Below are 18,140 nucleotides of genomic sequence, written 5' to 3'. Positions count from 1 at the left end.
TTTTTTTTCTTTCCTTTCAAGTGGTCCTTTTTTTCCTATAAAGTTATCATAATTTTATATTCATTATCGCGTTGTTTATGAGTTAACCCAATTTAATTAGGTTTTTTTCTTATTTTTTATTTTCAATTTCACCATTCAACATTTAATTTTTTATACTCCAAATGAGCTAATGTCATTTTTTTTAATCTTTTTTTATTGTCAGTTTTTATTTTTATTTTATTTATTGTTATTATATTTTATTCATATTATTTAAATTACTAATTGGGTCTCAAATTTTTTGCCTAGCATTTCATTTTACATTGAAAAAGAATTTGACTAGCACGCGAAGAGCAGGCCATAAATCTAGTTTGTACCAAGTCTAGCACTACCAAAACATGCCAATCGGTCGTATATGGATTCTTTGCTGGTGGCTGTTCTATTTTATACAATAATACACATCCCTCATTCATGTGTATACAGGAAACTGCGATAAGCAAAATGAATCAAGACTTGTACATTAACTATATGTAATTTTAGACTGTATCCAATTTCTTACAACTGAGACGAAGATACCATACCCTACCAGTGAAGCCGGAAACTGGCAGCCTGCATAAGCGGGTGGGCAAAGTATGCACCTAGAGTCAATGCAGTGATTGACAAATATGGCAACCGCAAAAATTCCTTGTAATAATCTTTAGGTAACTTTTGACGACCATCAAGGATAGCTGCAAAAGGGACTATGCTAGTTCGCTTCTTTACAGCTTCAAAAGCCTCCCCGTATCTCGTTGCCAATCTCCTGTCCCCATTCCAGACACCAAATAAATGGTGTCCAATTAAACCAAGAGATGCAGCAACAGTCACAGAGTTCCCAATCCAAACTGTATGAGCCAAGCACCACATCACCTGCCCGACCATCTGTAAAGAAATACAGCAATAAATGTAGATTTCCTTCACAACTCTGTTTGAGTGACTGTAAGTGTGCGCGCGCTTACAGGTGAGAGAGAGAGAGAGAGACCATAGAACGGGGTGTTTCAGCATTAAATAGGATCTATCATTATTTTGATTTATTTAGATAGCCCTCAAAAGTATCTAAAGACAAAATATGGCTACATTTGCATAAGCAAGTTATCAGGTTCAGTTCAGCAAGTATCTTATGAAAGTGTACTTCAGTTACAAAGAGTGACATGTGTCCTGACTTAGAAGAGATGGAATGGATTTCATCCTCATGTCTTGGCTGAAAGGTCACATTTTTTCCAGCCAAAAAAGATTAAATTCAATGATGCTGAAAGGATCCAGATATCCAACTCATCATAGTTAAGTAGCACTAGCACATGACACGATCTTTAAGAGGGGGAAGTGGATTACTGGAATAGCTTAACAAGTGAGGTTGACTCTTAGAAACCATCAGAGTCATAAAGAAGTAGCTTATTTTTTACTCTAATTATTGAAATAGGAAACAAGTTTCATTCAATTGCTTGGTAAAAGGCCACTCAAATAAATACCATACCTGCGGGTGTCTGGAAATTCTCATTATTCCAGTTTCCCAGAGATGCATTTTAGGCTTGTCAACTGCCGCTACTTCTAATAGATTAAAAGTTGAAGGATAAAGGAAAAGGAAGGAGATAAAATTAGAAAGCCACACAAGTTGATGTACCGCAGGAGCACTTTGAAGCTCCCATAACTGGATGCCGTCATATCTGTGATTGATGAAGTACACCTGCAGCACGGCCATTCAGAAGTCAGCCAGGGGCTGTTAAGTAGATTGTACAGATGAGGAATTCAGAAAAACTGAAAACCACTAAGATTGTGGAGGGGGCATGTTGTACATTGTATAAAAGGATCAGGAACTCACAACAGTGCTAACAGCCAATGGAAGAGAAACTCCTGCAAACAAAACACGAAATGCACGTTCTCCAATAAGTTTTTCGCCCATGTCTCTGAGACTTGCCAGGCCACTGTGGACGGTGGCGAAAATTAGAATAAGGATGAACATAACCACCTGCAAACATTTCAAGTAGGCTTCAATTACATGTAAAAAAGCAAAGTGATGTACAGATCTCACATAACAAAGGAACCAAAATAACAAATGAATATTTACGATGCCAAATCTCTTACATACAATCAACAAGGTAAGTAATCTGATATTTGTTTCATAAACCTATAAATCATCAATATCCATATATCCATCCGTGAAGAATTCTGCAAAATCCATTTATTTTCTATTCTTTTAGCCTGGACGCATAACTGCAAGGGGTTGGAACTTTTCATTCAGCATGTTCCTTGCGACCTCAAACATATCATTTCAGGCAGCTCCATAGGCATTCCCAGGTTAAAGTACTAAAGCAGGTCGTCCCACGTCAGTCAAGCAAAAGGGGTTAGCATCTCATAGAGATTAATTTATCCATTATTCAAAAACTTAAAATGACCAGTTTGCACGCAAAAAATAGCCACCAAAGCAGAATCGTAGACTTCTTGCTGATCACACCTGACCAGACCGAAAGATAAGCGAAAAGGTCTCTCACATCCATATTTTACGTCCAAAATTGCACTTGTCTAAGAAAAAATTTCGCTCACCTTAAACGAAGTGATACATAAGTAACTTAAACGGCTAAGATTAAGAGTATAATTCATAAGGTAGGCCTGCTCGAACCATTTTAGTGACAGATTTCAGTGCGTGAGAATTCCATATGCTCGATTCAGCAATAAAACAAAAAATAATAAATAAAACCCACCTCAGGGCTTTCTGAGAGACTCGAAACAGCACTGATGAAATCCTTTCCGAACCCAGTAGAGTTATCAATCCAAGCCACGTCAAGCACAAACAAAACAACACCCAAAATCAAACTGAAATATATCCAAGAAGACACCTTCTGCTTCCCCAATTCGAACGCGGCTGAATCCTCACCTGCAAGTGGTGGGGGGACAGAGGTATCAGTGTCAGCATCTCTGGTGGAGATTCTTGTAGCAAATTTCTTGAAACCCAGAAAAGGAAGGGTGGGTTTGAGGAATTTTGGATTATTATTATTATTATTATTAGAGGGTTTTGTTAGATTTAGGAGAGTAAAAGTTGAGGTACGCCGAAGCGTAAGAGGTAGTTGTCTACGACATAGGTTATTTGGATGATGGGGTGAGGTAAAAAATGGGTTCGAGAGAAGAAGAGAGGAGGCCATGTTGCAGATACGAGGGAGAGGGGGTTTCTGTTATTCTAAGACTAGTAGTGGTTTGGCAACCATTTTGGTGGAGAAGAAGGAGAGAGAGAATCTGGAGGAAGTGATGCTTTTGGGTAGGGAGTTTTGTATTTTTTTGATGAGGAAGGAAAGTACGAATCAGCACACCACTTCAATACGACACCGTTAAACGATTTAATTTTTATCTACAAATTAACTTTTTTTTAGTATTTTAGATTGATTTTTATATAGTAATATTAAAAAAATACATTAAAAAAATATTAATTTATTATAATTTTAAGTAAAAAAAATTTAAAAACTGCTACCACAAAGTCAAATAAGTTCTAAAATCATATTTATAGTTTCTAGTAAATGTTTTGAAATATACTTATATTTTAAGTCTAATTATTAACTTTGAATTTGATAATTTTGATTAGTAAAAAAAATAAAATCTAAGTTGATATTTTTATGGTATGTTATATTTTATTTATTTTACCTGAATTTAATGAATTAAATTTAAAGAATATGGCATAAGAAGAAATGTGTGAATTTAGAAATTTATTAAATTCTTTCAAATACGCCAAGTGCATGTAGTCATGTTTTTTTAAAATAATCAAGTTTTTAAATTTATTTTTTAAAATAATCTTAATTGACATGCAAATTTGTTTAAGAATACTTTTATTATAAAATAAAAAATATTAAAGAAAGAAAAAAGTGTAGAAGCTAACCATTATGTATTTTTTATCACGAAGCTGGTACCAACAAAAAGTGTTGCCACACAAAATAAAACAAAATAAAAGGCTTTTTCAGCATCCATTTTCTTCTCCAGTTGACTCAACCTTCGTGCAGGATTTTGAGACTGATTGTAGTTTTTTTTTTTTTAATAATTTTTTGTATTGAAATATATTAAAATAATATTTTTTTATTTTTTAAAAATTATTTTTAAAATTAGTGTATTAAATTAATTTGAAAATACTAAAAATATATTAATTAAAAATAAATAAATAAATAAAAAAAATTTAATTTTTTTCAAAAATATTTTTGAAATGCAAAAATAAATTATTTTTATTGATTATTGAGAATTACATAAAAATCAATTCTTAAAAAAAATAAAATATGAGTTAATAAATCTCCTTGTATAAGTCATAACACTATAGAAAAGAAATCTTAAAAAAAAAAACATAAAATATAAAATAGAGTCCAAAATGTAAATTGAATATTTATTTCAGGTTTTGTAAGATTTGTTGAGATTAAATTCCTAATTTTATTTCAGGTCCTAAATATGCAATTGACACCAAAATTGGTGCATTTTGTAAGAGATTATTTTTTCCACAACCCCCCAAAACATGTGATTTCTAATGCAAGTGAGGGAGGCAAATGATGAATCAAAACTTGAAAATTAGAAAATCAAACTAGTTTAGAAGTGTCAATCAAATGGGTTGCAATTCATCTGGTTCTTTTGCCCGTCGATGATGAATTTAATATTTGGTTAATGTCCTTCCTTTTCTTCTGAACCAACTTCTTTGGTACTATTTAATAGTGGGATAAGATGACTTTTTAAAATATTTTTCACTTGAAAATAAATGAAAATAATATTTTTTTATTTTTAAAATTTAATTTTAATATCAACACATCAAAAATATCCAAAAACACAAAACAAATTAATTTCAAATAAAAAAATAAAAAACATTACAAAACGCGGTTTCAACCATAGAAACAAATAGCAGAACAAATAAAAAATATGTAAAGGTTAATTAAGAATTAGCTATCGCTACCACATTCATTCTCTTTTTATTAATAATTGTTTTGGTCCTAGTCGACCCAATTTAAGGTTTGGGTCACCAGGTCATCCCGGGTCGACCCCAATTTTGTTTTTTTATAAATAAAAATGATGTCATTTTAGTTAAAAAATAAATAAATAGCTAACGGGTTGCAACTTGGTTTTTGACCAGATTTTGCTAGGTCAACCGGTCACCGAGTCGAACCATATTTTTTATTGGGTCACTCGGGTTTTTATCTTCCTTTATTTTTTCTTTAACCTGACCTAGCTCTAACCTTGAGTCTTGGATCAACTCATCAAATCTTAGATCAACTCGTTATAGATTAAGTTTTAAAACTATAGTTTTAGTTGCTCAGAAATCCAACGAGAACATTTTTGCAAACACAAAAGTGATAATGGCACCAAGTCATTGAATAGTAAAATCTATAGTTTTTAAGCTTGGCCCTGCCCAAGGCTCAAGTTATGGGTTTTGATTGGGTTATCAAATCATCCCGAATTGACCTCTAATTCTTTTTTTAGAAAACAAAATAACGTTGTTTTTGTTAAAAAATACATAAATAGTCAACGAATTACAATCAAGTTTTGACCGGGTCTTGCCGGGTCAACCGAGTTATCAAGTTAAGCTGAGTTTTTGACCGATCATCCAGGTTTTTTACTCCCTTTATTTTTTTAAATCTAGCCCGGTTTTAGTCTCGAATACCAGGTTAGGTCGGGTTTTATAACAATGATAAATTCAACTTTTATTTCTTAAAATAAATCGATTCAAGGAGGTGTAGTGTAAAAAAAAATCGATTCAAAGATGTGTAGTGTACTGTAACTTGTCGAAGTATAAAATGAATAATTAATAAGGGGAGTGAAAACAGGAAATTCGGCTTTGCTTTCTGTCTTTGTATAGGCTAGCAAGTGTCGCACTCACCCTTTTAAGGAAACAAAGAAACACTTGAGCCAGCGTTTGAATCCTGTTAGAAGAATGTCGCTTGGGACTCGCTCTATCTACGTAACGAAGGTAGTCTACATCGCAAAGGAGTTCATGCTAAGGAAATAATAATAATAAAAAAAGATCAAGAGAATGTAGACTGTAGCCAGAAATGATTGGTGGCTTAATCTACAAGAGAGGCAAGTGAGAATTGAGCCCACCCCCAAAGAGAATTATCAAGATCAATCAAGAGAATATATTATGACAAAAACGTTGGTTTGTGGGGCTCTTTCTCCTCTGCAAATTGGAAGCAAAAACATGTAGATATATTAGGTTGAGTTGTACAGTTTAACTAACCACCCACTCCAACCCACTCCATGGAGTCTAATATTACTCTCACACATGCACACAGCACCAAAGTTGGGTGGATCTTAACATTTCCAGATACAAATCATTCTAGCTTGTGCAAAAAGACAACCTACAGCAACCCAATATAACAGCTAGCTAGCTCTATATATTCTGGTGTTGATTCTTTCCATGCTCTAATTTCCATGTTCTCGTTCAATCCTGGCACTACTCCTGAATGCCTGCATTCCCTTTTAGATTTTGTGTTTGATTTTGTCCTGTAAGGAGGATATGCGGGATCATATGGAAAGATTTGTAGTTCTTCCATTCTCCATCGCCTGTGCTTCTCACTCCAGTGTTGATGTGGCCTCCAGTGAATCCTGCAAGAAACCAAAACCCGAAACCAAATCACATGCAACAAGTATTAATTTCTCTCCTCCCCTTCTCTCAGGTATGGAACCCTTTTTCATGACTAATTAATTACCATTTAACTGTTTTTCTCTCTCTTTTCTCTGTTTTGTTAAAGGAGGACAAGAAGGGGAGGAAAGCTCTTGTAAAGAAAAGACGAAGAACAATACACTTGGTTTCCTGCTGGCTCTTCCAAAGCCTTGCATATCCAGTAGCTTTCACAAATTGATTAGGAGCATTAAGACTCTCTCCCAAGTATTTGGTAAGATTGTTTTTACTTCTTGTCCATTAATACAATAGCTTGAATACAGATCAATGATCACACAATACACGTTAATTACAGCCTAGAAATCGAAACTAAGCAGAATTAATAACAATAATAATAACAGAACGCCTGATCAATGATCATCAGCTCATGATCCCCTTCCGTGTAAAATGGCAGCTGCGCGGTGACTTCATTGAGGAAATTAGAATCTGCAGGGACCATTCCTGTGATGTATGATGAGATGTTAAAATCGTTTCAATTTCGAAAGTAGGCCTTTTTCTCTTTTAGGTGGCCATTAACTTATCATTTCTGGCGATATCCGTCCTCCTGTTTCCGGACCAGACATTCTTATCACCGGAACTAAAAATGTTTTTCTTTTTGAGGTGAAGGGTGCTTCCCTCTCGCTCATTTTTTCTGGTGCTAGCTGGGGTTAATTATATATCAACTAAGTTAACTAACATCTACTTAATCATTGTTGATTTTAAAGTTAACCATAGAATTACAACTAATTTAATAAGTTAATTACCTTGAAATTAAATCCCAGGTTTCCGCTATTCGGTCTTCATGTTATCTTGATTCGTTTCAATATTTCTCTTGGTATTTTAGCATTCTCTTGTATGAATTAATGCTGCCCACATGTTCCTTACTCCACCTTTGCTCGAAATGCAGTGTACAAAGAAGAAGACGAGGAGCTCATGGAAAGAGAGATGGAAATCGGATATCCAACTGATGTGAAGCATGTAACACACATAGGATTGGATGGAACTACTATGACAAATCCTATTAAGGGCTGGGAATGCCTGAAATCTCCAGAAATAATTCCATTCCCTTCATTTACTTTAAGGCAGTTCGAGCTTGCAATGGCTGCACAAGCTCATGGACCTCTTGTTGGGGTCGATCATTCCAAGCTTGTTTGATTCATTGATTTTTCTTTTCATTTCCTGATCTTGTTTCTTTGACACTAGATGACTGATGTGATGAAGATTGATCAATGTTTTTGATGGAGGCACTGGTTGCAGTGATGTGTTTATGGTGTGTGTGTGGACCTTGACAATGGTTTTCTGGGTGGCCATTGAAATTGTTCTTGCAATCCATTCTCAATATTTGCTTGTTTTGGCGTGGGTGAACGTGTCGAAGGACCGCACCAGTAGCGTAGCTAAAGTTTCTTCCCTTTATATTTTGGAAATCTCTAAAATGTTAAAAAGGTGGTGGTTTTGCCACTTAACTGTAGTTGACATGATAGTACCATCTTTTTATTTTTTTATTTTTTTATTTATTCTAAGAGATCTTCAATTTCTTTTTTTAAACAAAGAAAGGGCGGTTTTTAAAATATTAAAAGTATCTTGGGTAAAAAAAGAATTTTGTAATATTTCCCAAATTATGATTAATGTAATTTTTCACAATACCAAATACATTTTCAATTTCTTTTTTTAACAAAGAAAGGGTGGTTTTTAAAATATTAAAAGTATCTTGGGTAAAAAAGGAATTTTGTAATATTTCCCAAATTATGATTAATGTAATTTTTCACAATACCAAATACATTTTCGCCCCAATTCCAAGTATGTTTATAATAAATTAATTTTTATTAAAAAATTAATTTTTTAATAAAATAATGCCAAACATGCTCGTAATAAATAAATAAATAGATAAAAAGGAAACGAAAGAGAACAGAAACCACAAATCATCGAAACCAATGAAGCCATAAGCCAAGCCCAACGACACCCTCACGGCCCGCCCCAAGCTAGCAAAACTTCACCGCTTCTTACCTCAGCTGCCTCTCTAAGAAGAAGGGTTTTTCTCGCTCGCCAGGTAGAGAGGCTAAAGCAAGCGTCTTCTCGCATCATCAAATTCTCGGCGACGCCATGGCTAATACTACCACTCCCAGTCTGTACTATCTCTTTCTTTCCTTTTTCTTATGTATTTGCACGGACGGTCACGATATGTAACTAATTATATTTTTGGGGTGTTTTGTGCAGCAATGGCAAGGTCTTTCCTTCAAGTAGCAGCCACAGAGGAGGTTGCTCCTCCTCTCCGTGCTGTTCAGATCGAAGGACTGGTACTTTTTCATATTTAACATTGTTAATAATTCTTTAAAGAAAATTACAAGTTAAAGTTGAGATTTAATAAAATAAAGTTTATTTACAGGCTGTGTTGAAAATAATCAAACACTGCAAGGAGTTTTCACCGTCTTTAGTGACTGGGCAGCTTCTAGGATTGGATGTTGGTAGCGTTCTTGAAGTTACCAACTGTTTCCCTTTCCCGGTATGCCTTTTATTATTATTTTAATTTTTGAAAACTCTGATTGGTTTCGGAATTTGATTAATTATTGTTATTATTATGCAGATTAGGGAAGAGGATGAGGAGATTGAAGCAGAAGGTGCTAATTACCAGCTTGAGATGATGAGGTGCTTGAGAGAGGTTAATGTCGACAATAACACTGTTGGATGGTCAGTTTCTTTTAATAACTTTTTTCTTTGTCTGAAAGTTTTTCCTTCCCGATTGTTTGCTTGAAGTTTTGATTTTTTTTGTAATATTAATTTCTTAATCATGAAGAGATCTCAAATGCTTGTTTTTTGTGGTATTGTTTCTTATGTTTTGTATAGCACAGACGCTTTCTTGCTACGATGCTCTAGTTATTTCCATGTTTGATCCGAATAAAACAAATCACATTGCATTGGAATTGCAAGAACTGGAAAATGTTATTTTTTTTGTTGAGATTTCACTTTTCAATTTTTGTTACTTTTCCTTATTTCTTGGACTATATCCATCATGTCACGGAGTGAATGGATTTGGCTGTTGTTATACACAAAATTAACCAAGAAGAGATGAAGTCTAGAATAGGAAGAACATGCCAAACTTGATTGCGGATCATACTTGGATTGTGGAAAATCATTAAATTATCTGGGAAGGACCGGTTTTGGACCTCATTATTGCTTGTTTCTTTTTCGTTGGCAATAAATGGCAGTTAAAAAAAAGGAATGATTTTCTGTTTTGAGTATAAATTCTTGGGACATATGGGTTTTCCTTAGTAAATTATATTTTATTAGCAGCATTTATTTAAAAAGTTTCTACCTTGAGACTCGTTTTGAAATGGCTTAAATGGTCTTTTATGAGTTTGGTGTTCCCTCATTGTATTGCTACACATTACAATGTTACACACAAACATGTTTGTATCTCTTCTCTGAATGTCTCTAAAGTCCATTATAAGAGTTCACAATGTGGACCTGTTCTCACTTTATACTATGAGTCCTTTGCTTTCATTGATGCTTTTCTGAACAGAACTAATTTTCCTTCAAAATAAATGTATGTGTATACATCTGCATGTACATGTCTAGAATTTGCTTGTACAATCCGTGATCTGTTATTCTCTTCTCAATTTTCAGGTATCAGTCAATGTTGTTTGGTTGTTTTCAAACAGTGGAATTGATCGAGACATTTATGAATTACCAGGTACAGAGGTTTAATCACTGTTTTCTTTTTTGATATGGCATGCACACAATCTGAATGATTTACTCATCTCTAATTCATTTTACCTTTGCATATTTAAAATATCATTTCACCTGAGGCTCTTAGATTATAGCAGGTGTGGTGGGTTAGGAGATTGGGGAATAGGTTATAGGTGAGGATTGGGATATGTTCAAGAGTATAGTGATAAAAATAGGTAAAGGATAATGGATATGGGGTTTATAAACTGAAATGGAGGTAAATTTAGAAGGCTACCAGCATCTCGCTAATAGGGTTCCGAGTAATCACACTAGAAGATAGAAAACCTTAGCATCACATCTAGTGTTCATACGAGTCCCTCCTCGAAAGCATACAGTTGAAATTCCCAGTCACTAATTCATCCTTCAAAAGTGGGTTTTCACAAATATAGATATTGAGTAAGTAAGAAGGTGCCCTAAGGAGGTGCTCCTTAGGTGGAGCCAACTGGCCATCCAGTACTTTAGAAAATCTTACAAATTACAATACTATGTTTTAGAAGATAATCTTCGTTAAGCTAGTTCTTGTTGGGGAGCATCAAATACACTTGTTTGCTTTAGTATTAATTTTTCCCATATCTTCAAAGATCACAGAAAGATTATGAATTCTAATTGTTTCAGCTTCTGCATCAGTGTATTTATCCCAAAAGGAAATAAAAGCATTTGCATTTATTTCATTTTCTTGTTTTTGCAATTCTTCTTTGGGTTCATTTAAATTTCTACAGCTTTGAACATTAACCGTGATGAAGATTAACTTAGTGTCCAGTTTCAGGAAGCGGGTTTCGAATAAATTTGAGTTCATTTGGTTTCCAATACTTAGTATGGTAGCTTTCCACTCTCAATTGTTTCATTTCTCGAACTTTCTTTTGAATGCAGGAAAATATTAGACGGTGTGTTTGTATAATTTATGATCCTTCAAGAGCTAACCAGGGTGTTTTAGCTCTCAAGGCTTTGAAGCTTTCTGATTCTTTCATGGATCTGTATCGCAATAACAATTTTACTGGAGAGAAGTAAGAAGTTTTCCTGAGACAAAGTTGGATAACTGGATTTGAACTATTTAATGCAATCCCATCATGATGTCTCTTTTGCTTCCATAGGTTGAGGGAGAAAAACTTGTCATGGGTGGATATTTTTGAGGAAATTCCTGTAAGATTTTGAAGCTTTTTATTTTATTTTTATTCATGCAAGATGAATAAAATTTTGCTATGACTTCATGGAATTGTGAAAAATGTAGCATGAAGAAAGGTATCGGTTTTTATTTGAATAACATTCTTCCTTTTGCACTCAGATCAAAGTTTCAAACTCTGCACTTATTAGTGCCTTTATGACTGAGCTAGAAGATGATACACCAGTGACCCAGGTACAATATTAATGTTTTGAGCGACTATTCGGGAACCTAAACTTCATGTTTGTAATTTCTACTTGTGTTTTCTATGCCAGTGTGATTATGACCGCCTGCAATTATCAACCAGTCCATATTTGGAAAGGAATGTAGAATTTTTGATTGAATGCATGGATGATTTGTCAGTGGAGCAGCAGAAGGTTAGTGTTCTTGTTATCCAATATTATCAAACAGAATAAAAAGTTATCCTTACATGATAATGCCTTGCAGTTCCAATATTACTATCGGAACCTGTCACGCCAGCAAGCTCAGCAGCAAGCATGGCTTCAAAAGAGAAGGTAAAATGTTGATTTAATTGTTTATTGCTCCCTGGCTATTTTTCTGTTTAATTGGATGGATGGTACCATGTTTGGGGTTGCGTAAGTTGGGATTCCTACTGGTCCTTTGGATGTGTTCTTGTGTATATAAGTACTAACTTTTCATAGAGCTGATGTTTTTATGTCCCTTCAGCCAAAGATGAGGTGGGAAGTGGGAACTATTATTTTCAGATAGTCACTTCCTTTTGCTATGGATACTTTGACAGGCACTTGACACTGTTTTCCTTCTAAGTTGGTTGAATGGGGCAGGTACCACAGGGCACTTCTCTAAGCCTAAGAAACCAATTTCATCCATAGCCTGTCATGAATCGCCACCCCATTCACAGATTAGAGCTGTCTTGTTTATGTGTGTAAGTTGTGGATATGGGACATATCTGCTGGGGTATTGATGTGTATGCACGCGCACCCAGAGGACTAGGGAGAGGGAGAGGGAGATGTTTAGAAAGACTCTGGGGGTTTTAAAATTAAGATATAATCTCTTAATAGCTCTTGATCAGTGGATTAGATTCAACACTTATCCACTTCAAAAAAAAAAAAAAGCTGTAGAAGAAAAACCTGTCGATTTTAGAGCTTTGTGTGGTCATTTTGAATTAGGATTCTCCTTGCAAATGTGTCTGATTTTCACTATTTTTTTCCTAGTTACTATTTTACATTGGATTCGTTGTGTTTTGTAGGTCAGAGAACATGTCACGCAAAGCTGCAGGAGAAGAACCCTTGCCTGAGGAGGATCCTTTAAATCCCATCTTCAAACCAATCCCTGAACCATCACGGTTGGATAGTTTCCTGATAACCAATCAAATAGCAAATTATTGTAACCAAATCAATGGGTATGTTACTGATCTAAAAGACTGGTTGATATCATATCCTGCAATGCCTTATCTCCTGCAAGAAAGCTTGACTATTATCTGTCATTTATGAGTTTATTGGCTTCTATTTCTGTGTCGACTTTCAAATGCCCTGGGAAATTCTGATATAGATTCTGGCTGTTGTCTGGTGTCTTCTATGCTTTCCAGATCATTATCTGTTTTTTAGCTTCGTAGTATGTGCTTCTTAGTTGCTATCTTTTTAGGCAAAACGCTTCGATCTTAACTTTTGCTGACAGCATGAAATTTGGGCACGAAGTGCCCCAGTGCGCTTCAGTCCTCGGTGTCAAAATTGTATTGCTCTGCTATGTCATCTTCTGCAAATTGACTTTAAAAATCCCTAACCAATCTAATTGCAGTCTTGAGTTTTTCCTTTTAATCGATAGCATTGATGCCTCTGTTGCTCACATAGAGAACTGAAAAATGAGTGACTGATTATGGATTTTTGTAGTTTGATTGCATCCGAAGTCAAGTGTGTTTTCTTTGCAAATAATTATTCAAGATCAACTCCTTGTTTGTTGTCTGAAGGGGGATAATACTTTCTTAGCCATTGAGCCTGGAGGAATTGTAATAGAAGAGATTTTGTTTCTCCTTGTGACAAATTTACCTATTTATTTGAGAATTGAGAGAGCAAAATTGCATAATCTAGAAGGGATGATGAGTCTGTAACTTTTATTGTTGTTGCTATGGGTCTGGGAGTTAAAACTCTGCTCTCTCTATGGTCACTCTTATCCATTGCCTCACATTGTTGATGTTTATAGTCTCATTATTTTTGTGTTCCTTAACATTGCAGGGTTTCTGGGCAGAGCTTCAGCCGATTATATTTGATGAAGGCTTTGCATGAGAATTGATGCAATGTGAAGTTTGAATGGCCAGTCATGCCTCATTTCACAAGTGTTTTTTGTTTTTGTAGCCTTTGTTGATTAGGAAGAGGATGGATTCTTGGTAGGATGCCTCTTGGATGAAAATGAACAAATTTGGGGAAGGAACAATTCATGCGTAATCGTGTATTCATTTGAAAATGATTCTAGATTGTAACTTATCGTTGTTTTAAATCGACTCTTATAAGAGAGACTTGGATGGTTGAAAAATGAGCAATTTTACATGAACTTGCCTCTCCATGGTGCATGCTTTCGGCATATGATGGAACAACAGCATGGGTTGATTTGTGAGAGATAGTGTGGATGTTAGCCAGCAGGCATGCGCCAGTTTCTATGTTTGAGAGCAGACAGGTAACTGATGGCTTTACTTGTTCACTGACTGTATCGTTGCATTCCAAATTTGCTGGTAGTAATGCTTTGAAAACTCTTGTTTGGGTACTGAATATGAAAGAATCCTCTAGAATTTGGACCTGAAACCTCTGAATTAACCAGGGTGTCTGCTAGGAAACTCACCCCCACCAACTGTAGAATAAGATTTTAATAGAAAATATATATCCAGCTTTGCTAACATCTTGAAAAATATTTTAACCATGGTTGTTTTGATATGGCTGGATGATTAATAAAAATATACTTTGATAAATAAAAAAATCAAGATATTTTTTGTAAATATTAAAATAATAATACATTAATTTAATTCGAGTTAATTTATTAAATTCATAACTCGAGTTAGTTTATTAAATTTATAATTCGAATCATGAGATTAGAATATATTTATAAAAATTAAATTATAAACTTTTATTTACTTTTATTCTCAATCAACTTATTAAATAATAAAATTTTTTTAAAAAATTAATTACAAAAATTCTTCAATAATTTGATATGAAAAAATACTTCTATAATTTGATATGAATTTCACTGTCTGAATCACAATATTAAAATAACTTGAAAATGTTTTTTTTGAAAAAACTCAACTTTCAATGAATTTAAAATATTATAAAACTTAATTTTTAATAAAAAATATTAAATGGTAAAATTTAAAAAATAATCATAATGATTTCCTCCACAATTATTCCTTGTTAATAGGAATCTCCCCATCAACAACTGTTGATTAGGACTTATTTTTATTAAGATACTGTAAGGGGTTCCTTTGATTATTATTTTTTTAAAAGCAAAACAATCAACAACTGTCTTGATTTCATAAAACCACCATGTGTGGTATTGAGAAGTTTTTACTAGTCGTTAATTTTTTATGTGCTTGAAAAACAATTAGTAGTTTTTAATGCGGACAAGCTAGCAGTGTATACAGTCACAGATATATAAAAATACATGAGCTCTGTACCGGCTTACAAGTGAGCCCGTGGGCCACTGAGTTTTTACCCCACGGCTCAAGAAGCTCTCTCTTTTTAGTAAAGCGATCAAACTTCGGCCCGTCTTTTTATGGTTTTATTGGCGTCTGATTCGCTGCCACCTTCGTTAGCTTAAGAGAGAGCTGAACAAATCACTCGTAGGAACCACTCTCCTCTACATTAAAAAAACAGAGTACTTTTTTAAGCGTCTCTCTTTGTAACCTGAAAATGGTTTCTCCTTCAAATCCACTGTCAGACAACATCTGGTTCCTTCGGATAATGTTTTCCCATCCTAATAAACCCAAATTCAGACTAGGGAATGGGGGGTCTTGATTGGAGATTCATCAGGACAGGAGTCTCTGGTACCAGGAGACAACTCCTTCCACGAATGATTGAGATCCAATCACAAACAGCAAAATTTTGCTTCTTGCATGCACGTAGTGGCTAGCAGCCATCGAAATCGAAGGCCATCGAAATCGAAATCTAATCTCTTCAGGCCCGGCTAAACTGAGCCAGCTACAGAGACATTCGATCTAAAGGGTAATTCCCAATTAATGAGACAATAAAGTATTTTCAACTCTGTAGAGAGGAATGAAGATATTATGTTTTCAAATTAATGCAACCAAAAGAACTCTTCAAACAAAGAAAGATCCAACAGATTCACTCCTTTAAGACAATAACATTGCTGCTAAAACAAAATGGAACTAATAGAAATGACAACCGATAATGTAAATCTAAACATCCAAAATACAGTTGTCCAGGAAACTTAAGCAGTCTATATAGAAAAAACTCCCTCAGGTGCATGCTTACTTCTCAGAAGAGTTTGGTCCACGCTTCTTCCCAAATCCAACAACTGTAAACAGAACACAGAAAAATCATCACATTCAAAATAGAAAAAACAAGCAGAATCTCATAATTGATGAGATTGATCTAAGAAGTTATCTGAAGCCACGTAGTTCATGCGATGATATATTAATGCCATTATGTTAATACAAGAATTTTCTAAGCCCTGACCAGAATAAAAGCATATCGCAACGGAAAAGTTTCCCACAAAAGAATGCCCAGCCAGCACTTCCTTTTCTCTTATTCTATGCCATTTCGACATGCATTACACCAATCTCTACCCCACCCTGAAATCACTGCTACCTCACCCTAAATTACAGCTAAATTTATTAGCGGTAGCTTTAAAGGACTGAAATGTATTTGCATCAACATCCAGGAACAGCACTCCACAAAATCCAAGTTCTAATAACAAAAAAAAGGAGCCACAGCAACCCCTTCTTCCCACCCCTCAAACCATAACAAAGTGCTCAGTGATTTCCTATAACAACCAGACCTTAAACCACATACACTAAGGGAATAAAAATGAATCTAAGGCTCAAATTGATCAAACCCTAATTACCTGACATGAGCTTAAAAAAGAAGAAGTTTGTTTAGCTTAAAAAGAAAAAAAAAGCTTTAAGAGAGAGAAACTGACCGGCGGTGACAAAGCGGCGATTGTACTGCATGCGCTTGTGGGCACGGCCTCTAGGCTTCTTCTTCTTATCTTGCTTGGCCACTTTTGGGGTTTGACCTCTCACCTTCCCTGCACGAGCCAGCGATCCGTGTACCTTGCCTGAGAACAATCCAAATCAAAATCAATCAATCACAGAAAGGTTTTGAATATTAAATTAGTAGCTTGAGACTGAGACAGGAGCTGTCTGGTTCTAGGGTTAGGGTTTTACCCATGATTGTTAGATATTCTTCTTCTTTGCCTACTGCTGTGAATGGGAGAGAGGCTGCGCTCTGGGAGTGTGGATTTTGGGGTTAGGGTTTTCGATGCGGGCGAGTTGTATTTAAAGGGTTTTCTCTATATAACCGACATGTCTTTTGTGTCCCAGTCTGAAACTAGTGTCGTTCACTAAAAAGTCCATCATTCCTTATCAACAAACGACATGTCACTAGAAAAATTAAGGTGTTAAGGTACAAAATTAAGTCATTTCTAATTTAAAAAATTAATTTGGTGTTATGGACCTTTTCTTTTTCTTATTTCATGGTTTGATATATTTTTAAATTAATTTATATATCAATTGAAACTAAAATTCTTTTTAACAATTTTAAAAATACATCCTCTAGAGCATACAATAAACATAATTTAATTCAAGACTTAATTTCTTTTCAACTAAGTCCTTAAAAAAAAACAAAACCCTAAGTTGGACTCATAACAGGAGCGGAATTAGAGGGGCTGGCAGGTGTAGGGCCTGCAAGGATTATTTTTTTCCAGCTCCCTTCAATAAATTATATTTTTAGCTTTAAAAATATAAAAAATTTAAATTTTGGCTCCGTCACTGGCTTGGACCCTCTCAAGAACAATCGGTAACTGGATATAAAATAAGGAGAATTTCATTTGTTTATTGTGGATTGAAATATCCCCTGCATAAGCCAAAGAACGTGAATCAATGCTGAAATTCTCAACTGCGTTTCATCAAACTTAAAACAATATTTGTGATCCAGAATACAGAAGAACTAGTTCTTGGTCTACTTTTGGCTATGTAGCTCAAGGTCTAGGGTTGAAGCCATGGATCCTGTACGTGCCTGACTGATCAACCTTGTCCACGATTCATTTTCCTCCAGATGATTACCGGAATCCAGATACCAGACAACGGCTTGATGCACTGTTTCCCTTGTTCATCATGCCAGGCAGTGTGAGGATGCAAGCAATGAAATAAAGCTGTTTGATGCCAAGCAACTTCACTGGATGCTATAATTATGATTCAAGCTGTAATAATCTGATATCATTGCCAATGTTTTGCTATCAAAACTCGATTTTTTATAAAATCAATTTTATTTAATTCAAAAATAAAATAATATGATAATCTCCTGTTGTTAGTTAAATAATATGAGTATCCATTTATATTTAATAAATCAATTCTATTTAATTCAAGAATAAAACTTATTTATAAAAACAATTCTATCTCGTCATTCGCCTACACTTTTTTTTTTTTTTTCTTTT

General features: G+C 34.7%; 4 protein-coding genes across 4 annotated transcripts; 2 read left to right on the top strand and 2 right to left on the bottom strand.

Annotated features, from left to right (window-relative positions):
• Positions 1-365: 365 nt before the first annotated feature.
• LOC133683157 (15-cis-zeta-carotene isomerase, chloroplastic) lies at positions 366-3,275 on the bottom strand. The gene is given in 5 exon segments (XM_062106686.1): positions 366-662; positions 664-894; positions 1,487-1,696; positions 1,832-1,978; positions 2,712-3,275. Coding segments are annotated over 5 exon segments (1,068 nt in total). The 5' UTR covers positions 3,150-3,275; the 3' UTR covers positions 366-620.
• Positions 3,276-6,257: 2,982 nt separating this feature from the next.
• LOC133682743 (CRIB domain-containing protein RIC4-like) lies at positions 6,258-8,120 on the top strand. Its single transcript, XM_062106249.1, has 3 exons — positions 6,258-6,608; positions 6,714-6,857; positions 7,530-8,120. Exons 1-3 carry the CDS (start codon positions 6,479-6,481, stop codon positions 7,775-7,777), a joined length of 522 nt encoding a protein of 173 aa, XP_061962233.1. The 5' UTR covers positions 6,258-6,478; the 3' UTR covers positions 7,778-8,120.
• Positions 8,121-8,537: 417 nt separating this feature from the next.
• Positions 8,538-14,030, top strand: LOC133682742 (eukaryotic translation initiation factor 3 subunit H). Its single transcript, XM_062106248.1, has 12 exons — positions 8,538-8,744; positions 8,837-8,916; positions 9,006-9,122; positions 9,204-9,307; positions 10,244-10,310; positions 11,216-11,349; positions 11,437-11,485; positions 11,628-11,699; positions 11,780-11,881; positions 11,952-12,019; positions 12,733-12,885; positions 13,715-14,030. Exons 1-12 carry the CDS (start codon positions 8,723-8,725, stop codon positions 13,770-13,772), a joined length of 1,026 nt encoding a protein of 341 aa, XP_061962232.1. The 5' UTR covers positions 8,538-8,722; the 3' UTR covers positions 13,773-14,030.
• Positions 14,031-15,736: 1,706 nt separating this feature from the next.
• Positions 15,737-17,022, bottom strand: LOC133681924 (small ribosomal subunit protein eS30z/eS30y/eS30x). The gene is made up of 3 exons (XM_062105125.1): positions 16,873-17,022; positions 16,626-16,763; positions 15,737-16,001 (listed from the first exon to the last, which is right to left on the bottom strand). The coding sequence occupies exons 1-3, from the start codon at positions 16,874-16,876 to the stop codon at positions 15,955-15,957; spliced, it is 189 nt and encodes a 62-aa protein (XP_061961109.1). The 5' UTR covers positions 16,877-17,022; the 3' UTR covers positions 15,737-15,954.
• Between the last annotated feature and the right edge of the window lie 1,118 nt (positions 17,023-18,140).

The sequence above is a fragment of the Populus nigra genome, chromosome 2 (assembly GCF_951802175.1).
Source record: "Populus nigra chromosome 2, ddPopNigr1.1, whole genome shotgun sequence".
NCBI classification, from domain to species: Eukaryota; Viridiplantae; Streptophyta; class Magnoliopsida; order Malpighiales; family Salicaceae; genus Populus; species Populus nigra.
This window is presented reverse-complemented; position numbering and strand designations above follow the sequence as displayed.